The following is a 22,462-nucleotide window of genomic DNA, read 5'->3' as shown; positions in this document are numbered from 1 at the left end:
CTAATTAAAATAAGCTTCTTTACCCGCCTCCCAGTCGTGCTGAGGATGCAAGAGCTTAATTCTTGTGCTCGCTGCTCGGTACACCCTGTGCAAAAGGTCGTGTGGAAGGATGGGTTTATGGCTGCGCAGCGCTGCCGTGGGCGCAGTGTGAACGCACCGGGTGTCAAATAAGCAAGTAGTTTCAGGGAGTGTCCTGCCTGGTTTTGTCAGGCAAAGGACAGCGTGTTTTCTCCTCCTAGTAGCGTTACGTCCTTTCTGTCCCTGGGTGGGAATTTATGGCAGAAATCTTGACTCCTGGACCAACCACGAGGCTGTCACCCTCGGCTGTCTGGCTTGTGTGCCCAGTGGTTGTGTTTGCGTCGAGCTCTGTGCTGCGTGAAGCCAGGGAGCCCGAGCCTGCAGCACCGCGGGTCCGGACACACACACTGCAGCCCACGCGAGTCTGGTGTTCCTTGGAGGCCGCTGAAGAGCGAGAGGAGGACGAGGAGCAGGCAGCTTGACCCCTGTGGTAGGTGTCAGGTGCTGCAGATCGTCAGCAATTGGACGTGCAATGATACAAGGGCAGGAGGAGAAGTCAGAGACCGGCAGTAATAAGAGATGGGAGATGATCTTATTTCTCCAAACGCTTAGTGCAGTAACGACTTCTTGTGGGGCTCGTGAATTAACGGCTGGGAAAGCTGGATAGTTCACGCTCGAGTGAAGTTATTAAAAATAATTCCACAGCTCATGTGAGCTGCTGTGGAAAGGGCCCGGTAATAAAAGTTCTGCTGCAGCCGTCTCCACGTGAGCTCCCAGAGGATGCTAAGGAGCTAGGGACTCCAGAGGAGCATCAAAACCTGAGCTTTGTGAGCTTGTGCTACCCTTCTGAAAAAACAAACGGCATTTGCCATGGCCCAGGGCACTTAAGGAGGCATCCTTAGGATTGGCAGAGCTCCCTAAGGTGAAGTACTTCCTCCCAAAAGACAATTCTAGCTGCAGAATACATCTCAGAAGGAAAATAAAAAAGAGGAGGGGGGGAAAGAAACACCTGCCTCTTCCTCTGTTTACCATGCTGTCGAAATAACCTGATAACCACGTTATGTGCACGGGTTTTGCCAAGCTGCTTACACCACCGCTCGGCTCTGTTTACCGTGTATCCAGTAGGGCAGCAACCTTTGCCTCTTACAAGCCGTGTGTTGGGCTGCCTCTAGAGCACCTCTACCTGCAGCGGGGTTTGAGTGTTAGCAGAAAAACGTTGCAGACTGAAGGCACTTTCCCTTTGTTCCAGTTAAATATTACTTTTATTTCCTAAGAGTGGTTTGATTACACCTGGGCTGTGCTTTTCCATGTCACAGTAGATGAGGTCAGAACATTAGGTCAGGATTCAGAGACATGTTTGTGTTTTATGATGGAGTATTTGTTCAGAGCCCTCTTTAAACTCCTCTGGGAAACTGTTGTTTTCTCTAAACTGTTTCTGGCAGCTACACCTATCCTTCCCTGGAATCATTTACACTCAAACAGCTTCGAGGGAGGAGCAGGAGCATTTGCTTCAATGAGTGAAACATTTCCACTTAGGAAGTAAATAACGCTGGTCTCTAGCATGATTTAGACCGCGTGTGCGTTGTAATTCATCTCCTAAAGACTCTGAATGCTTTTTCCTCTTGTTACATTGCACTACCCTGCGGATTAGATGGAATGTGGTGCCTTTGGTGCCTTCTTGGGTGGAAAGAGAAGATTGGCGTTAAGAAGTCAGCCTTCAGATCAGCGAGCAGGAGATTACGTGGGGGTCACTGCAGCCCAGAGCAGCATTAACCAGCGCTCAGCATCACAAGCGTGCAGTTAAACTGCGGTAGCTTTCCTGGGTGTTGGAGTCCCGGACATAAGCTCAGAGCCGTGGGATGAGTCCATGTGCAGCTCCTTCGTGAGTAACAGGAACCTGCAGAACCCAGGGAAGCTCGATGCATGTGGCAGCAGTAAAACTGTTTCCGTCTGGATCCAGCGTCTTCCGGGCTACTGATCTGATGGATTTTTGTCCTTGCAGCTTGTTACTTGGGGTATCAACAGAGATGGCGTTCCTGGCCTGCGATAAGCATCAGGCCTGTAATTACAGAACTGCCAGGAGACAGCCATGTGCTTTCTGTAAAGTGGAAAACTTAGTTAAAGCAGGAAGGCATCCATTTTATTCAGAGTCATATGGGTTGGAAAACCCCTTCAAGATCATCAAGTCCAGCCGTTAACCGAGCGCTGCCAAGTCTACCGTTAATCTCTCGTCTGGAGGAGGAGCAGATCATGCAAATCTCATTAGGTCTTGCGATGCTTTTTAAAAAGGATATTCTTTCTCTTAGTTTCATAAAAGCAATAACCAGTGGTGCACCTTAAACTCAGCAATGTTGCGTCCACTTCCACAAAGGTCCAAATGAAAGTGTTGCCCCAGGCATCTCTTAGCGATGATTAGAAGTAAAGATGCCACAGAGTTCACAAGGACATTAGCTTTTGGTGTTCGGATGTCACGGTGATGTGCAGCGGAAAAAGCCTGAAGCTGGGGAGATGCTAAAGCTGAACAGAAATCCGGCTCTCTGTATGTTAGAAACTTCGTTCTGCATCACATTACTCCTCCATACATTTAAAAGGGGATGTTTGGCTGGGGGAAGAGTTTATTTTTAGCCCTGGGTGGTTTTGGTTGCTTTATTGGTAGGCGGCAGCGTTAGCTGCACGGCACAGCGCTGCTCCTGCTGCCACGTCTGGGTGCACATCCTGTGAGCTTGGTGGCGGGTCTGTCAGCCTGGGGTGAGCCGGCTGCTTGTCGTGGCACTCGGTAAGATTTGCTGTGCTTTTGGAACCTGCACAGTTTGGCCCTTGGCACTCTGCATTTTTGATGCATGTGGGTTTTTTTCATAATTATTTCACAAAATTTGGGGTGTTACAGATAGCTTGAGATGAAGAGGGAGACCCAGGGATGCCCAAAGGTAAAAGGATGCGACAGTAGATTTCTCCTGAGCTCTAAGAGCAGCTTGGCCCTAAATATCGAAAGCTGTATTCCTCCGTCGTCTTCTAAAAAAGACATCTATAAATCCATAAAGCAGACTGACAATCTGTGATGGAATTCGGAGCTGTGGACGTGCTGCATCCATGTGGTGTTCACCTCATTTACCAATTGTCATGGCAACAGTTGGAGAGGCTATCCCAAGCTTTTCCTGCAGTGCTCACTGCAGATTAGCTGCCCACCCTTTCCTGTTCCTGCTGTAGCTAGAATAGCAACGAAGGTTGACATTTCTCTAACGTTGGCTCTCGTTTTAAAACTGCTGTCGCTTTTGGAAAACAGTTACATATTGCTTTTCTATGCATCTTTAAGGCTTCCTGTGTCTCAAAATCAATCACAGACTTTCTGGGCAAGATGAACACAGCACTGCAGTATTATCTGAGAAGATATATGTGAAGTCTTCATCAAAAATAGAGCTCTGTTTAAATAAAATACAGATTTATCTACTCAGCATGTCAGGCCTAGTCTGTAGCCAGGTCATTCGGGGGCAGGGAGCGTGTTTCTTGCTATTTTGACTCTCTTTGTGGAGTTGATGTTAAGTTTACCTGTAGTACTATGAAGAAGCAGGACTTCCAGTTTCTTGCTAAAGGCAGCTGTCATTTTTTAAAACAGCAGCTGGACTGCAATCAAGACTGAAGCTGAATAGAAGGTAATCAGGATGCATCTCAGTCATCCCTTTACGCAGCATCTCTTTTGGTGGTGTTTACAGCAGAGTCGGGTAAATACTTCAAGGTGGGCTTTGAGTTCTTTTCGTTTGGGAAGCGGAATCTAGAAAACCTTCTGGGCCTGCTAATTGAGCATGAGTTTGTGCACCAGGGGCACGAGCTGAAATGGCATCCGCTCGCCTTGCTCTGAAGGTTGTTGCCGTGATGTACGGAGTGACACCACTTAATGCTGCGTTGTCTTCCCAGGTGTGCTGAGCATGCTGCTGCTGCTGGATGTGTTGCTGCTGCCCATCTCCCAGACCCGCGGCGTGAGGGATTTCTGAGGGTCGCTGTGCAGAGCGATGGACTCGGACCCCTATGCCAGCATGCAGGTTGGGATGCGGGTCGTTCGCGGAGTGGACTGGAAGTGGGGCAGCCAGGACAGTGGCGAAGGGAACGTTGGGACTGTGGTGGAGATCGGTCGCACAGGCAGCCCAACCACTCCGGATAAAACTGTGGTCGTGCAGTGGGATCAGGGCAACAGAACCAATTATCGGACTGGATTTCAAGGAGCTTATGACCTTCTTCTGTACGATAACGCACAAATAGGTAAGTGTGGCATGGACAAGGAGCACAAGCATGTGCTGTAAAGCCATCTTCAGCATGTGTAACCTGCCTCACCTGCTAACTGGCACGTGAGCCTTTTGCAACTACGTTGGAATGAATATTTGAGTTCAGCTGTGCTGCTTTTCTATGGCAGGGCCACGGAAAGGCATTGAAATTGGGCAAGATAATTCAGAACAAATGAGATGTCTTCTTAGATCAATATTAATTCTTTCGGTTCCCTTGTTTAGGCTTTGTATCTGAAACGTACTGAGCTGCATTGTCAATTGTTTGTGCAGAACAAGCTCCCAAGTATTATTTGAGCTAAGTAGAATTTATATTGCCTGTTTTGCATAGTAAACAGCTCGAAAGTCAAGCATCAGAAAAGCTGAGCAGCCAAAAATTGTTACAGTTGAATTTTCCTGATTGAGCTCATTTGTTGTAGCTGTGCTTACTTGATTGAGTAAGGGCAGGAGTTATCTGTTGTTGGGAGAAAGATAACGTATTGGAGAGATCTCTAAACAAATACAAAATCTGCTCTGGTTTATTGCACTGGATGAGCTCTAATCCTCTTCCAGTATCCCCTGCTTTCATTTCATTCCCATGCAACCATTTGAGTGTGAGCAGCCTTATTTTGCTGCTCTGGTGGAAAAGAGCAGGGAGACGTAAACTAGTGCCAAACTCAGGGCTGCGTGGTAGTAGTAGTGGGGACCTCTCCTAACGTACAAATCCATAGAGACAAAAGGCTTGTTGGCTCAACCTTGATGCCACCTCAGGGCATTTATAGGGTTTCTGATTTGCTTAGGTGGCAGCCAGATCAACCCTGCTCAGTCCTAGAACGCTGTGCAGACTTTCCCTTATTAAGCTTAGATGTTCTGTCATCATCTTCAGCACATGCACGTTTTTTCCCTTTAAAAGATGCTGATATAATTCTAACAGCCTTGTCAACCTGGTTTCTCTGAATTTTGTGGGGATATTATATTCTTTTCCTCCTGTTCTCCTAGGCGTCCGTCACCCTAACATTATCTGTGACTGTTGCAAGAAGCACGGTATCCGGGGAATGCGGTGGAAGTGCAAAATGTGCTTCGACTACGACCTGTGCACGCAGTGTTACATGAACAACAAGCACGATCTGTCCCACTCCTTTGAGCGCTACGAGACAGCACACTCACAACCGTAAGTGGAGCTACAGGGGGAGTCCAGTGAAATGTGTTGAGATTTATAAACTACCCTTCTGTAGCAGTGGTCTCCAAAGTGGGGTGCACGAAAAATTGTCAGCACTACTTTCAGTTGTGCCTCCTAAGGTGGGCATGAAGATGAATTTTGTAATCCTAGGGTGAGTTATAGGAAATCAGCTCTTGTGTCTGTCGCTGATTTTCTTTTTTTTTTTTTCCTTGAAAATATCACTGTGTGTTGCATCTGTCTTTAGCAACGTAATTCCATGGACAGTGCTGTCTGATCTGCAGCTGGTTTTCCTCCCGTATGGGAAGCTCTCTCTGGGGTTATTACCGTGGTCTTGCCAGTATCGTCGAGGCAGAATTCTGAGTGCTAGCAAGGGGTAGCTGCTGCTGTCCAAAGAGATCGTCTCTGAGCTTTAAGGCTCGTGTTTATCCACCAGATTAGGATGTTTCTTGAGCTTGTGTTAATACGACAATCCAGACAGATCCTATTGTGAAATGAGCGTCATGATTTCCACTGTGTGTGAATGCATATATGGGTGTGTGTATTTAGTGGAAGTATAAATATACCTATATTTTTACTCTCAGCATTATAGTTAGCTCTAGACAGTTATTCAGGGGCACCTGCTTGTCCGCCGTTAAGGTAGATAATCTTCCTAACGTTCAAAGGAAGAATTAAAAAAACTAGACAACAGTTATCGTACGAGGCTGCGCTGTTGCAGAGCTGTCCAAGTTTGTGGGCCTCTGTATGGCTTCTACGGGGCGCTGCTGCTTTGGGCCAAATGGTGCTTGGGCTGCTCTGTCATCTTTTCGGACCCTGATCAGGAACGCCCCAGAATGCTATTTTTTCTATCAGGAGGGAGATTGCCAGGCAGCTTTCTCCTCAGAACTCTTATCCCTCACAGAACTTTTCCTTTTCTGAGGAACCTAGATGGCAAAAGATGTAAATAAAGCAGTTTTTCCTTTCAGGGCTTGTATCTCACCTGTGTCCAGGCTGCTTTTAAATTAGGCAATAGAGTGCTTGCCATCAGTGTGAGAAGAGAGCACGGAAGGCTGCTGGTAAACTTGCCAGACCTAGAGTTGCCCTCTGTGACTTGTCTGACTTTGCCAGTACACTGCAGCACCGCTCTGGAACGTTGCCTGAGAAACCTCTGAGCTCTGCTGGGGTCTCTGGATGCAGCTCTCCGCCAGCGCAGAACTTGATGTCTGATGATGTTGCCTCTTCGTGCCCTTTTGGTTTATTTGGCTTGCTTTTTTTTCCCTGAAATTCCTTTCCTTTTTCTGCAGGTTTGTACCACCCAGCGGTTAGAGATGTGATATAAACAGGCTTTTATTAGTTCTTAAAAGGAAGTCTAGACACAGGCCAGAGTCTGTGATACCCGGTCTTTTGTTAGAGCAGTAGGGTTCTGAGTTACATCACTGTATGTTAGCAGGAGTAGGGGTCTTCCTCATACTAGGCAGCTAATAAAAAAGGAAAAAAAGGGCGAGGGGCACTGTGTGAGCCTGCCAGATGTGGGAGTGCGGGAGCAGGAAGAAGTCAGGACACCTTTGCTGTAATGCAGATATAATCCTGTGATTTCTCGGTCTGTCCTGTGGGTTGCATTAAGAATGGAACGTTCTGGTTTAAAAAAAATTAAAAAAAAAAAAAAAAAAAAAAGAAACCTATGGCAGCAGCTGGGGGTGGGGAAGATCACCTTTGAGCAGCACCATGGAGAGGATTTCTTTGGGATAACTGAGGTCTGAGCTGCAAAGACAACAGTGCCTTAGGCAATGCAGCGTCCTTTTCGAAGAACAGGAATTGCTTGCTTATGAATCACTGGAGCCCTGGTGTTGTGAAAAGACAACCGCTTAGATCATTCATCTCCATTTTTTTGCTCAATAAAGTAGAAGAGAGAAGCTTTGGCAGTTCACCAAAGACTAAAAGGAAAAAAAAAAGCCGTGTATTTAAAAACATGGTAACTGCTGTGTGGATTTGGGTTTTCTTGGGGTTTTGCTGTTACCTGCTGTTGAGCGCCTATGAAATAGAGAAATAGTCTCCTCTGGAGATAAGGTTTCTCTCACCACCTTTCTCTGGCAGGAATGGCTGGGGTTTGGTTATTTAAATGGGAAGCGGACAGCCTCAAGCACAGCACTGTTTTCTTTCAAGGCCATCAGTGCGATCAAATTAAGTCCCGTGCAATGCAGCTGTGTTCCAGAGCTTTCCACCAGCTCTCCTTTAACCACAGATCAGGAGCTGGGGCTTGGCAGCTTCCCCCTGCTCTCCGCCCGTTGTGACGGGGTGGATGATCACCGTGCCTCCAGGACTGTGACCGCTGCCACTGCTGATGCTTCGCTGTAGGAAGCTGAGGGGAGCACAGCTTGCGATGGCAGTGCAACGTCCTTGTGCAGCAAATTGCTGCCACCTGCACTGTTGTTGCCAGAACCGCCGCACGACACCTGTGCAGCTAAACCTAGGCAAGGCCGGCGAGTAAATGTTTATAGCAGCTCGCTAATCCTAGGAGTTTTAGAGACCGTAAGCCCAGGCAGATGCTGCAGAGCATTCCCAAACAGTTTCCTAAAGAGGCTTTGAAGACACCTTTACCTGAAAGCTATTTCAGGTCTTAAATAACCTAGTTTGACCTGCTGCTGGCAGGAAGTACTGATTTTGTATATTTTGCCATGTGAACTCATCTCTTCCTGGCATCTGCCAGTTGCTGACGTTGTTTATTGGTCTTCTGTGGTTTGAATTTTATGGATGCTAATTTTGAGAGAGGCTTTTATCCTTGGTTTAAAAGGCTGGACAGCTCAGTTTCGCTGAAGACCTGTGTTTTTCATAACCTAGTATCCATTTGCTCAGTAATTGGAAGATAAGTCAGTGTCTGTAAGCAGCATAGCAAAGCAAAGCTTACCGGGTTTTGTCCTGGCAGTCTCCTGCATCGTCGCAGCCGGTAGAGAAGGTGCCAGTTGCCTCTGCCTCGGGTGCTGTGACTTTGCAAGCAGCTTCGCCAGCTTCTAGTGTCTGGATGTGAGTCCGATGGCCTTTTTCTCCGTCATTCCTGAGAGCTTTCCGAATAGAAATCGAACTGCTTAGAGGGAAAGAGAGGAGAGCTGCGCATCCTATTGGCAGGATGGCACAATCTTTTGTACTTTTCACTTGATCGTTGTTTTCCCTACCTCCATTTTTTTCCCGTTAGTGACTGTTACTGGGATTAAGCTTTACTCACCAGTAAACCACATCCTTGACAATTTTTGAAAGTTCTGTGTAATTAAGCTTAAAAAAATCTAAATATTTTCTTGCGTTGCGTTTTATACTGTAGTCAGAAACAGAGTTTGCAGTTATTTTCAAGCATAATTCTTAACAGCTCTGCCTAGTTCACCACTTGGACTTCCAAATCGGATGCATTAAAAGAACAAGCACGTGCTATCAGTCAGATACCTGTGTGCAATGCTGGCCCACTGAAGGCAGCTTTAATAGTCCAGCCTTCCCTTTGTGACTGCTTATAGCGTAAGCCTGAGCCGATCGAGCAGCTGAGCGGCAGCCGCTGGGCGTTTGATTGCTAGGCAATAAAGGGGATGCAGGTTTATTCCCTGTAGTAACCTCTTCAGCGCATGCTATTTATGCAATGTCAGTTTAAGATGCTAGACTAAGAAATTTCAGCGAGTAACATTGAGTTAAATCTGACTCCTGTATGATGATTTATTTCCTAATGTTCTTAAAAACGTTCATTAGGTATGAATTTATTTATTAGCATGAATTTATTTGAATGTTAGGGCGTATCCTGATACTAGGGCTTCTCTTTTAGTTTGGAGCATTAGTATGTGTCTGGCTTTGTGAAGGCTGCGCCTCGGCATGGAAGCAGAGGATTGACAATGGAAATTCTTGGTAAAAGCAGCTCCTGAAATAGGTTTATGTGATCCTGATCCCTCACTTACCAACGTCCTTGTCTTAGGCTGGTTCATGCTTGAGCAATCAGCATCCGCCCGCCATCTGTCAGAATTTCCTTTCTTTATCCTTTGCTGGAAGTGCTTCAGTAAAAGATTTGGAGGGAGGATTAGAGAATCTAGAATTTCTTGCGTCACGGTCAGTTTTACCTGGAGGTTCTGTAGGGTCCTTGTGCTGCCTCTTTTTTTCTTGAGGCAGCCTGGGTAGATCCTTCTCTATCCTAGAGGCAGTGTGGGTTTGTAACCACAGAAGTGCAGTTCTGGCTTACAGCCGTGTCTCTCTGAGGACATAGATGAGATGCGTGGCTTCGCTCTGCACGGAACATGCTCCCGAGTGTCTTCTGGACTCCGCAGTAATTTAATATCGTTGGAATTTGTGGGACAGGAATGACTGCAGTCCTCGAATGGCTGTTATAATTAAAACTGTTATTAAAGGCAATATTGCAGTGATTAAACTTATCCCTAGGGTATTTCTGCAACACGCCAATAACTTTGGTGGTTGTGCAGTATTTGGAGCAAAACATGTCAAATTAGATTAGAGATGCGTTGGCTCGGGACAGCTCGTTCTTGCGTCGCCCTTCTGTGTTGCTGGTCAGCAGCGTGGTTCAAGACGAGGTCAGAATTTCTGTGAGGCCAAGGGCAGGAGGCAGTCATGGCGGGTTGTCTCCAGCATTTCAGTGGAATGGGACGTGGAGTTCCTTGCACGGGGATTAAGAAAAAGATGGTTTCTGTTTCTGCTTGTTCACCTACAGAGTAGACACAGGAAGGCGATTCCATACCTGATATGGATTATCTATTCCTGAGAGCTGGCTCAAAAGCTAATATTTTGGGTGGTTGCATGTTTTCTGCCTCTCATTATCTTTAATATCAGTTAAAGAACACTTGTCTATCAAGAAAAGGTCTGTAGTGGTACTTTGGGATGCTGAGAGAGAACTTTAGATTGTAGGATATAAAAGCAGCAGGGCAATAAAGAAAAGGCCAGCACCCGTGAGAGAATGGTAAACACGTTGGGTTGTTAATGTTCTGTAGGTAACTTTCTTGTGGGTTTCCAGAAAGTTTGGTGGAATGGCTCTGCTCGCTTGCAGCTAATGCTTTGGAGGCCAACTTGTCAGTAAATTGGCACAGACGTGAGCATAGATGGAGTTCAGGCTGTGCTTGCTGGGTGCTTACGGACAGACCGCTGCGGTTAAAAGGCAATTTGATCCCGTCCGTGTTTATAAGTGACATTAAGGAAACCCAGCTTTCTGAACTGGCCGGCTTTGTTTTCGTGGTCTCTAGCCACAAATTTTGCCAAAAGTGACAGCTAACGTGAGAGCTGATGAGATGGGGAAGGGCTGCTCTTAGGATTATACAAGCATAAGAAAGGAAAAGGGGGAGAGAAAGAAGTGTATTTTTATTGCTTTGTCTCCAGGCTTCATTAAGACATCTTTGCTAAAGTGTTAGAAAAGTATTCGACAAAACACAGTGCACTTAGCATGTTGTAGCTCCGCTGTTTCAGATGGAATACACAAATCCCCGCTGGTTCTTGAAACCAGTCTATAGCAGTTTATCCCTTTTTAAGGCATGACCGGTGCAATAACAAGAACACTGGTAAGCATTTCTTTTTAGCTGAGCCTCCTAGCCCTCTTTCGTGATTGTCTCTTCCATAACAACCGACGGTGTTTAAAGAGTAAAAAAAACAACACCAAAACAAACAAAAACCCCTCAACCATTCAAAAAGTGGTCTTCATCTTCTCCCTTACAGAGCTACAATCAGGATAATGAAAATGAGATGATGAGATGAGTATGTGTAAATAGTCTCTCCCTCTCTTTAAACACACAGGTGGGAGATCTGGTAACAAGTTAAGAAAGGTAGAAGACTTAGGCTTTTGATGGATCAGTAAACAGTGAGTTCAGGCATAAGCTTTTTATCCTTCTGAGTCTCTACCTCTCTCTGGAGGCATTAGACGGGAAATAAATAAGGTGGTGTGAGGTCAGCCCTGCTGCCGGTAGGCTCCCCGCCCCTTCCCTGTAGTAGGGCTGCTGAACTTTTCACTCCGTCTGGGATCCACTAAGCCTGTCGGGAGGAGATGGGCGGTTAAGGGTATGGATTGCAGCACCTCTGCAGTCACCTAGCAAAGCGAATTGCCCCCTAGGGACCAAAGCAAACAGCTCCGAGGGCTTTGGTGGCTTGGTGTCTTATAAAAAGCTTTCTGTTAAGGAACTAGGAGCAGCAGAGAAGCTACTGTAACGTTATGGGAATTGGAAGCTGCTTTAACAGGACGTCAGACCCCCTGTTCACTATCACGTAGGTAATTTTTTTTTCCTCCTTACGATGAATTGGTGTGTATGCCTGTGATGCAGAGTGCAGGGAAGATAAAGGTCTGTGTTATCCTGGAAACAGGCTAGCCGTAGCGCTGTTGGTCTAATCTGCTCCGCTTTTCAGAAAGTGAATGAGGCAGTGCAGCCTGCAGCTTACGTTACGAAATGTGCTGAACTCCTGAGGGCTTTGGGCTAGGAGGCTGCCTGAGCCATTCTTTGCACGCAGGTAACGCCCACGGGCATCGCCTTGGAGTTAGAGGGACACCGGGCAGCCAAAAGGCGGCGCCCCTCTCCCCCTGACGTGATGTCAGGCTTCCTAGAGAAGTTGCAGACTTTGTTCTTACTTGTCCCCCTGTTTCCCCCTCTCTCAGAACCTATTTTAGAGGTAAGTTTTCATTGTGTGAAACCTGTATTAACTGACTTGGGTGTTCATCTTGGGGAAATGTGGATTGTCCTAAAGGGCACAGGTGGCAATGGAAACTATCGTGCCCTGCTGCTGCAATGTTCAGGATTGCTTGATGGTATTTTTGGCAAGGCTTCCCCTGCTCTGTGTAGGCAATGGGGTGAAGTTACTAAAGCCAGATTGGGATAACTTTGGGTTGCAGATGTTGCACCTTCTGCTGTAGAAAGCTGGTAAATGCTTATGGATAAAAATATTAGTTTGCGTGCATTCACAGTAGTCATAGTTGGCCCTCAGTGAGCTTCTTTGTCCTAATATAATTAGCAGTTTGTGCTTCCCATAGAATGTGTGGGGAAATATTTCTTCTTTGGAGCTGCTAGGTTGTATTTTTGCCTTACGCAGCCCCCTCAGAGCTCTTGAAGTTCTTAAATGATGATCTTTTTTTGATTCACTGCTGAGCGTGCTGTGTGCAAGTGAGCAAGTGTGGTTGTTTGGGATTTTTGTGTTCAGCTTTCAGCGAGGTGACGTTCTGGTGTCCCACACCGTGAGAGAGAAGCCCCACCACAGTTCTTCTTGTGTGCAGATATGTATGTCTCCATGGACTTTCACTGCCATCTGCCTCTCCTCGTGCTTGCACAGCAGCCTCTATCCCCAATTATCTGCATCCCACGGTTGAGGAAAGCCCAGAGCTTTATAAAGCTCAGTGTGGGTCTCACAAGTTTTGATAATGTTTGAAGAAAAGCCTGGATCCTTCTTAGTCCGGTATATTATTCACTCGTTGTCTTTCTGTAAGTATTCTGACCTTCCTGGGAGACCAGCTTTTAGGATCACAGTCCCTGTTCAGACACTTTATTGTTTTCTTGCATGTTTTACATGCTTTTCAGAACTCAAGCCATGCTTTTCTCTAAGTATGGCACACTTGGTCCTGATACAATGGACTTCAGTTGGAAGAGAGCTTTATAAAGTGAACAGTAATAATAAATTTGTTTTCTGATTTTGTTTTTCAGAGTTGTCGTGAGTCCCCGACAGAATCTGACTCGTATCACATTAAAAGGGACTTTCCAGGGGGCTAAAGTAGTCCGTGGCCCAGACTGGGAATGGGGTAACCAAGACGGTAAGCTGCTTCTCAGATGTCCTGTAAAAGACCGTTCCATTTTTTTTCTCTCTTTCTTTTTGCCATATTGCTGGTTGAAAATGCATGTGCTGAGCTGTAGCTTCGAGGGAAGCTGTTCAGATGATGCAGGTTGCTGGTTTTTAAATATTTGTTTTCTTGTATTTGTTTAGAGACATACCTGTGGCATAGACTCCATGCATTCATTCAGGGTGTGGGAGGGAAATTTTGCTGCTCTTATTGCATAAATGTGAAAACTCGTGGGAACCGTCCTGGCAGATCTTTTATAGAACTGTAAGTGTACAGCACATTACAAGAAAATAAAGACCTGTCCTCTCCTGAAAAAGCTTCCGTTCGCGGTGGGAATTAAGGTTTGTCTGACTTTGTGTAGTATTCCTTTTTCCTCTGGAGTTCTTTGGAGTTACCCTTATTTGGACACTTGAGAACAGTGAAGAGGAATAGTCTAGGTTTGACGTGGAGCACTGATGAAGAACTGTGTGCTGTGGTTACTGGAGAATGACTTCTGCTTTCCGTGTGAAGTGTAACTTCAGGCTGAAAATGCAGAGAAAAAAGCATTTTCTAGACCTGATATAACAACTGACTCACTGATAGCAATTTTGTGTAGTGCTGCAGGGCTAAGGAAACTTCACGGTCCATTTCTATTCCAGAGCCTTATAGCTGCTTTTATTTCCCTTAATAATTACAACTGAAGTTGTAAGTCCAAAGGTTCCACCACTTGGTGTTGACCCCACCATTTATTGCAGCTCTGGGTTCAGTGGAGGATGTGGATACTTGCAGGTTTGAGAGCAAAAGCAGCTTATGCTCAGTCCAGCTTAGCCATCCTTCTGAGATCAGATCAACATTTACATGTCTGAGACTGGTGTTGCTTACGACAGTGACGTGAAAGCAGTAGTATGTGCAAAACAAGTGAGAAGAAGCGTAAGGCCAGGTGCTCAGCTGCTCTCTGCTCAGACTGCCTCGTCTTTCCTTGGTGGAGCTGCCCCCATCCACTGCTGTCTGCTCTTCAGCACTTCTCTTCCTGGTAGCACTAACATCAGCTCTGTTTCCATTTAAGGAGGCAACGTGTAAGTACTGGTAATACATAACCTTGCAAACTCTGTCACAGCGTCCAGGGGAGCGTGGGTGTTAATTACGTGGTCTTGTGTGCCTGCTAAAGGCAACGGCATCTACTTGAGAAAGCTGATCGTATGGTCTTGCTCTTATTTGCCTGGGGCTTTTAGTGTTCCTGATGCCCTTTGCAAAAATGAGCATTGAGTGCAAAACGTGCCAAGTGACCGGACTTCTTGTTCAGCTGTGCTCAGGGCTGACCCTCACAACTCTTCAGTCATTTAAATCTTTTCATCATATGCATATTTTTCCTTGCTGCCGCCTGAGTACAAACCCCGTGGAAGTGGATGCTAATGCTCTCCTTAGAAAAAATGCACCTGGACAGGGAGGGGAAGTTACAGTAAAGCAATAAAGATTACACTAGTTTGTATTATCCTTTTTAGATACTGTGCAGTTAGATGAGGAAGTAAACTCCTTTAAGTTGATAATTTCCAAAGCTTTGCAGGCAATCAGATCCTCACTGGCAACGCAGTGAGACAGACAGATGTTGCAGAGAGAGGGAGGGAATCCGCAAATTCAGACTGTCGGTCACTATATTCAGTGCATTTTGTATATAAATCTAAAATCTCCACTTTTTGGACTGTTTCAGTGGTGGTCTTCTCTGCTTTGTGCAGGTGAAGTACCTGATGTTCTTCCACCTCACCAGTGCTGGGGTAATGTTGGGCAGATTTTCCAGTGCTGCTGTGTTTTTACTTTGCCACAGTGTGGTGCCATGACGCAGCGTGCTGCCTAGCTGGGCAGCGTTTCTGTAGACCAGGAGAAATGGCACTTACACTGTAACAGAGTTCAGCTTTTCCATATTTATTCCAAAGCAAATGGCTGCGTGGCTTTCAGTGAGCTTCACGTGGAGAGTCTCTGAGTCGATCAAATTCAATTGTCCTGTAGTTTAATTTCTCTAGTTAAAAAGTGAGTGAGATTGTTTGCACCTTCTACACATCCAGCATGTAAAGCTGGCCTATGACAGGGCCCCACAGAAATCCTTCCTGGCAGCAACTTCTCCGTCAGGATTTCATCTATCAGCTATTGACTTTCAGCTCTGGGTCTGCTCATCTGTGATGAATAGTTGGAGAACAGGCATGTTTTCTCCTTGTTTTTGACTTAGTTAAGAAAAATGTTGTTTAATTTTTGTCTCAGATGAGTTCCTGTGTGTTGGTCTCTGAAAATACAAGCTGGATGCTTTTTCCCCTCTCTTTCCATCAGGTGGTGAAGGTAAAACCGGGCGCGTGGTCGATATTCGCGGCTGGGATGTAGAGACTGGACGCAGCGTGGCCAGCGTTACGTGGGCTGATGGCACCACAAATGTCTACCGAGTTGGACACAAGGGAAAAGTGGACTTGAAATGTACCGTGGAGGCATCTGGTGGCTTTTACTACAAAGAGCATCTCCCCAAGTTAGGTGCGTAAGCATGTTTCAATTGAGAAATTGTGACTCTCACTGCCGTTTCCTGACACTAAAGCCATTTTGCTTGGAAGACAGAAAACGAGCAGGTGGTTTTATAAAGGTTCTGCATGATCTGTGTCATTAAAAAAAAAAAAAAGTCTGTGTGAATGTACTGTTTTATGGTTGGTAAAAAATAGTTTGGTCTTGTAGTGGTAAGGTCATGTAAGACCATCAGATACCCACAGCTGTGTCCCAAGAGAGAGATCTGCCAAGGCAGCTTCTTGATGCTGCAGGTGCGTGAAACTCCCTGAGGAATGTCTGTGTTGTGTATTGTTAGAACTACCTCATGTTTCATCCATACCATGATCCAGTTAGAGTCAAATCCTCTCGATCTCTCTACGTATGCTGCCCCACAGAGTGAGTACGGCATGCTCCACGAGTAGAATTACGCTGTTCTGCATCAATTAAGCCTTATGCTGATTTGCTGCCCTTGTTACAAAGGCAAGCACAACACAAAGCTGCTTATTGCGTCCTCCATGTGTGTGGGTGGTGTCATTCTTCTCTTTAGGAAAACCAGCTGAACTGCAGAGGAAAGAAAGCACAGACAGGCATCCGTTCCAGCACGGGGACAAGGTGAAATGCCTCCTGGACATCGACATCTTGCGGGAGATGCAGGAGGGCCATGGTGGCTGGAATCCTAAAATGGCTGAGGTATGCTGCTGCTCCTTCTCATTCTCTTGGCACTACAGGAGTAACCCCTGGCTAAGAAGTTACCTGAATATCTTTGTGTAGCGTGTTACCTTCTGTATTTATATTGTGTTAGGCAAATCACTAATACAAATTCTTTATTGATAGGACACAGGAGTCAGATTTTTACATTCAGATAAATCTAGGGTGAATGAGAATACCTCGCAGAGCCCTGCAGAATTTCTAAGACTCTGAGATAGGTCAAAAGAGTTGCTCCAACATCTTGGAAGCCAGTGCAAAAAAAATAATGTCTTAAAAAAAAAAAAAAAAAAGATTGTAGTAATCTCTGCTCACCTTTATGATTTGGAAAGAGGAGGACAATTTGTGCTGCATTCTCAAGCATTTTTACGCTTTGTATACCTATTGCTGTCCTGCCCCCAGTATGCTGCTCCTTTAAGGGAGCTTCTTAAGCCTCTTTCCCTCCTTTTGCAGAAAAATGACTGCATCTCATTTAAATCAGATTTGGGATTAAGCAATGTGATTCATTTAGGGGTTTTCCCCTGCTTTTTTTTCCTCCCCTATCAAAAGTTCATTGGCCAGACAGGGACTGTGCACAGAATCACGGACAGAGGGGACGTGAGGGTCCAGTTCAACAGTGAAACCCGCTGGACTTTCCATCCCGGAGCTCTGACCAAGGTATGTACCGACCGGTGAGCTTGGCCAGAACTACAAATGCTGCAGGGAGCAGCTGGCAGTTGAGCCTGCTGTGGTAGGATGCAAGGTGTCTCAAGCAAGTGCTGAAGAAATATACCGCTGTTGTAAAAGCAGCGGTACTAGGCAAAGTAGTGCAAGCACTCAGAGCCGAAACAGATAGCTGCAGACTGGGGGAGTTGGGCTACGAGGAGGTCCAGTTGCGTGAACCTTTAGATTTTAAATGTTGGAAGTTCTTACCGTAAATTCTTTCTTAATTTCTGTTTCTTTGATAAGAAAGGTAACAAGTGACCTACAACAACTCATCCTTCTGCTGCCTTTCATCTGTGACAAACCTTCGTCCACATCATTTCCACTTTTTTTTCCTTCCTCGTGTCTTCATTTTGTTCTACTTACATCTTTTTCTCTTGCTTCTCTCTGGATGACCTGAGCCTTTAATCCATCTCTTCTAACTTTGTCTGCATTTCTAAAGCTGATAGCTGTAGCCTTCTCCAGAGGGTCGTGGTCTTGAAATGGGGATTATTAGAAATGGGGCTCATAGGTATAGAAGGAGCTGCTGGAAGACTACAAAATTCTGAAAGAATTGTACAAGGTCACAGGGCAAAAAAATCTCCAGCCAACACCAATGGATGGTCCAGTGTCAGACTGTTCTGTGCAGAATTGGTCTCCTTAAAAAGCGGGTTTTGACAGTGCCCCCTTCTTAGCTCAGTGAGCAGAGGGAGCATCTGGCAAAGGATCAGAAAGAAACTGGAGGTTTTCCTGTTTTAAATAAAATGGATTTAACTTCCTTATTAAAGTGAATTAAAGTCTCCAGGTATAGTGAGGGGATAGACCAAGGAAAGTTCCAAGTACTTCATGCTATTATTATTTACAAATGGTTTGAAGAAAAAGAAGAAAATTGTTCTGTCCAAACTATTACCCTATTTAAATGTGTCCTTGGCTTCAAACAGAAGTACTGGAGCCCTTGGACTGTGTTTGTTTTGCAGGGCATTGATTACAGATTTCTTGGGAACTGTACTTAGGTTTTGTAATGCCTTGGTTTTTGCGTGCATGGGCTTCGTGTTTGGTTGGGATTGCTGAGGGTGGGGGTGGGGACTGATCGCTATTTTTTTTGGCTTCATCCCCCAAAAAGCTTATGACTTTTTTTTTCTTGTAGCTCAACACCTTTTGGGTTGGTGATGTTGTCCGGGTGATAGATGATATGGAAACAGTGAAGCGATTCCAACCTGGTCATGGGGAGTGGACAGATGAAATGGCACCTGTGAGTGCGCGTCAGTTCCAGGACAGTCCAGTAACTTCCTGAGTTTTCCTCAGCAATTAGGAATGGTGACTGGGCTTGCATGGCCCTCCAGCATTCCTGCTGGTCAGTGAGAACACAGACCCTTCTGGGACTGCTGAGGCTTTGCAAAGAAACGTTGCCTAGTGCTATTGGTAATACAATCCTATTGCAGAACCCAAAGCAAAGCGGGTAGGTGGGGAATCTGACAAAGAATTTGACTACCAGTAAGTCAGATAAGAGATTTCACTAACCGAGGTTAAAAAAAAAAAAAAAAAAAAGTCCTCTTAAGCTCTTCCCAATTGTCTGGAACAAGACAGGAAAAGTGCTTGAGTGGGAAAATGGTCTGATTGGACCAGGAGTAATTAAATGCGTAGGGGAAACCTTCCCTAATCCCAATTTTCAGTACTCTTAGGGTTCTGCAGGCTAAGTTTTGTTGTTTCACCAGCTTTCTTTGTAGACATTTGTAATGTATTTGGGAAACCCTTCTTATGTAAAGCCAGTAATAAAGTGCTGAGAACCCTCTGGTGTCCTCAAAGCGGGGGCCGTCTGTGCGCGTGTCACTGTTTAGTGCTTCTTTTCACACAGCAGGAGTGCCACCTGCAAAACCTCTCTTAGAAGCGTTGCGTTGGTTCTGAGATGAGAAGCCTACTGTCTCACCTTTTAAAAATCCTTTGTCTTTCCATTGCAGACCCTAGGGCACATTGGCAAAGTGATCAAAGTGTACGGGGATGGAGACTTACGAGTGTCGGTTGGGGAGCAGTCCTGGACGTTTAATCCAGCTTGCCTGACAGCCTACCAGAGAGATGAGGAAGCAAATCTCATGACGACGGAGAATGCAAAGGAATCTAAAAGTGAGACAGTGAGAATGAAGGTGTCTGGGCTGGCAGGGGTTGAGAAACATTTGCTCTGCTTGTAATAACAGCAGCACACTGTGGACAGTGCTAAACTCCAGCTGCCTGTTCTTCCCTGGATGGAGCTCCAAAACCAAGCTTTGTCTTTTTGGAGAAGCACAGCTGGTCCTAACAGGAAAATACCGAGTTCTGTACTGGGGAGCGCTAGCCGTAGTCCTGCCCTAGGTTCAGTTCTTTCTTTCTGCCCGGATCTGTCTCAATTTCCTGTTCTATCGTGCTGCAATTCCTGTAGGAGGATGATAATTTGTGAATGCTTGAAATATTCCCAGGTCTTTTTGTGGAAGTGCTGTCAAACCAATGAGTGTTTTCCCCAGTCCATTCTGAAGTTAGACTTGGCATCTTATGATGCGTAGAGGGGATTCTGCCTGTTTTGCACATCTGCTCCTAAAATTGCTTGTAGCCTCACTAGTTTCCTTTGTAGGTTAGGATCATGTGGGAGAGAAAACAGGCTTGATCACTTTGTTTTGCCACGCAGATAGGTCATAAACTGTTTCCTCAGTTTAGACTCCAGGGAGAACTTGCATACAGGCCCAAGCTTTTTAATTTTGCCCTGCCTGGATAACTGTAGAACCTCCGTCCATTCAAACATTCAAAAACCGGTGGCTGGAGAGCAGGTCTGCAAGGAGCTGTATTCTTGCCTACAGCATCCTTCCCAAACCCAGGCATTCCTCTTCAGATATTTGCCTTTTGGTGGTAATTCTTCTGTGTTGGTCTTCCGAATCATGGTCTCTTTTGGGTTCTCAAAACATAAAGCTTGTAAAGCCAGAGTTTTGTGCAAGCTGCAAATCTGTAAAGCTCTTTGTGTGAGCTAAGGGGTATTGCAGGCCTGTACGGTGGTTATACAGCTGTGCTGTGCCAACTGTACACATGCTCTTCGGTGCTGTTAACCTGTTGCTGTTTTTCATTCCCCTCCAGGCACTTTGATTACTGTTTTGGAGAAGCTGTTGTCGCAGAAGACAGAGTCAGACCACGCAGGGTGTCTTGTTATTTGGGCAGCGCTCAAGAACACAGCTAAAGTCCGGGAACTCCTTCAGAAGTACCCAGACAAGGCAGGTTCTGAAAACATCCTGAATGGTTACTTTTTCTTGTGCTTTAAAATACTATCATCAAATTGTGTGGTTGAGTAGGGAGAAGAGTGGGAGAGAAATGGTAGACTTTTCAGACTTTGTACTAGCTAATTTTGCTGCTATTTAGGATTAAATATGAAAATTAAATGTGAATATTGGATGGCTTCAGAGCATGGCATTGAAGCTGACCTGGAGCTTTGTCCCTACAGTGTGTTTCCAAAGCTGTCTTTTCCTAGATTTCCTGTATGGACACTGTACCTGTAGAATTAGGGAGACCTGTATTCATATATATATATATGAATATATATATGAAAACAGGACCAGGATGTCCAAGAATCTAGCCCCTCTTTGAAAGGAAAGCCACAGGTTATGTCTGACTGAATGCATCTGTCCTTACATAACCTTGCTAAATAAATTGTTGGAAACAGGAAAAAGAAAAGCTGCCCAGATCCCAGCACTGTGCAAGTCTGTGCAGTGTCTTATCTCCTGTCTGACTGGAGCAGGGAACTGGGCTTGCTGCTGAGAAATTTGTTTGCAGAGTGTCGCTGTTAGGATCGCATCAACTCAAGTCGCTGCTCTTACCAGCTGACTGAAGATTCCAGCCCTTTCGGTGAGGGTTCTAAGGTTTGTAAGCAGGTTTAAAAAGGAGAACTGGGAAATGAAGTATTTCAGCAGTGTCCTTGGAAACCAGTGGTAGCAAAACTCAAGTTTTGTTGAGGCCGTGTCTGCAGGCAGATGGCTGAAAGGACTGAAAGGACTGATTCTGAGCCCCCTGAAGCTGATGTAGTGGATTGGTTTCTGGTACTTATTGTAGTGCCTTATGTAAAAAGATAAAGGGAGCTCTGGAGGTGGGAGGAACAGCCAAACATCTGTGTTTGTTATCAGATAAGAGAGTGCCAAGAGTCAGGAATACATTGCTGTTAGTTTTATTAGATTTCTATTTTATATTCTACTAAAATATTTCTAATAATGAATTAGCACTTCTGTAAGAGTATTATACGCAGCAAGAGTGTTATATACTTTGTAGTGCAAGTTAGACTTGCTTGCCTAGGGCTTTCTAGCTTATCAGCATTGTCTGTTTTGTGTAAATGGCAGAATAATGCAATGGCCTCTAATGCCTCCTTGCCTGAATGACTCACCCATCATCGAGTGAATCGAAGTCTTGCCTGCCCTGCTCTCCTGACTGCTGCACAGAACCAGCTGCAGGGAAAAAAAAAACCTTTGTTCTGCTTGCCAGTCAGCTGAGGTTTTGCCAGCTCCTTCGTCTCTTCTCTTTAGCCTCCTGCTGATTTCAGTAGCTTCCTTTCCTTTTTTGTCTTGCATTTCATACAGCCTTCTCTTTGTTCTTCAGTCCCTTTAATTCTCGAAAAATGTCATTGTAGCACCTCAGCGCTGATTTACCCTCCTGCCAGTGTGCCTGGTGAAGTACCTGGAGTAACACAGAACAATGGGGGCTTGGCATCCAAAGCCTTATGCAAAGCTAATTTGATCTCCTCGTGCATTTTCCTAATAGGAAAGGAATTGTTGGCAGAGATGTCAAGAAGTATTCTGCTTGCAGGCATAGAGGAATTTGGCATCAGAGCTGCAAACAGAGCCCTGGCTTCCAGCTCTTTTCTCCCTTCTTGACTAAATGTGCTATCCCCTTCCCTGTTAGGAATATTTTGGGACGAGGTCAGCCTTGTAGTTGATGTTCGTAAAGCAGAGCCGGCAGGGCACAGATTCTGCGTAGCATTTCTGAGCATACCGCAGTTCTGCAGCTGGTGGCTTTCGTCCTGCCGAGGCCGGAACTCAAAGCAAGGTCTTTCCCTAACTAAGCAAGCTGTTTGCTGTGTCTTTGTCCTTCCTGTAGGTCGACAGCAAGAATCAGGGCAGAACTGCCCTGCAGATCGCCTCCTATCAGGGGCATCTGGATGTTGTCAAGATTTTGCTGCAGGCACATGCCACTGTCAACCTAAGAGATGAAGAGGGGGATACAGCACTGCACTACGCAGCTTTTGGGTACGAGATCTTTTCTTGCTATCTCTGAGACAGGACCTAAAGGGCTGCAGAAGGACATTTCTAGGTGTAAATGGACTGTCTGCGTGCAGAGCACGTGGGAGAAGCTGAGGAGGGAGGGTTTTCT

General features: G+C 45.6%; 1 protein-coding gene across 5 annotated transcripts in view; it reads left to right on the top strand.

The window, feature by feature from the left end:
* The window catches only part of MIB2 (MIB E3 ubiquitin protein ligase 2), a 41,399-nt gene that overhangs the window by 8,755 nt on the left and 10,182 nt on the right, over positions 1–22,462 (top strand). For 2 of the 5 annotated variants that reach the window (XM_040533220.1, XM_040533222.1), the window contains 10 exons: positions 3,931–4,272; positions 5,271–5,442; positions 13,074–13,180; positions 15,506–15,700; positions 16,254–16,396; positions 16,961–17,068; positions 18,240–18,344; positions 19,051–19,213; positions 20,189–20,322; positions 22,190–22,338. In XM_040533220.1, the coding sequence (XP_040389154.1) occupies positions 4,026–4,272; positions 5,271–5,442; positions 13,074–13,180; positions 15,506–15,700; positions 16,254–16,396; positions 16,961–17,068; positions 18,240–18,344; positions 19,051–19,213; positions 20,189–20,322; positions 22,190–22,338 (1,523 nt within the window). In that variant the 5' untranslated portion in view covers positions 3,931–4,025. Of the gene's footprint in view, positions 1–3,631; positions 3,669–3,930; positions 4,273–5,270; positions 5,443–13,073; positions 13,181–15,505; positions 15,701–16,253; positions 16,397–16,960; positions 17,069–18,239; positions 18,345–19,050; positions 19,214–20,188; positions 20,323–22,189; positions 22,339–22,462 lie in introns of all 5 variants that reach the window. The other 3 variants (XM_040533221.1, XM_040533224.1, XM_040533223.1) reach the window with 3 other exon arrangements.

The sequence above is a fragment of the Cygnus olor genome, chromosome 21 (genome assembly GCF_009769625.2).
Source record: "Cygnus olor isolate bCygOlo1 chromosome 21, bCygOlo1.pri.v2, whole genome shotgun sequence".
NCBI lineage: Eukaryota > Metazoa > Chordata > Aves > Anseriformes > Anatidae > Cygnus > Cygnus olor.
The sequence above is the reverse complement of the archived record's forward strand: the minus strand, read 5'-3'. Positions and strand labels throughout refer to the sequence as shown.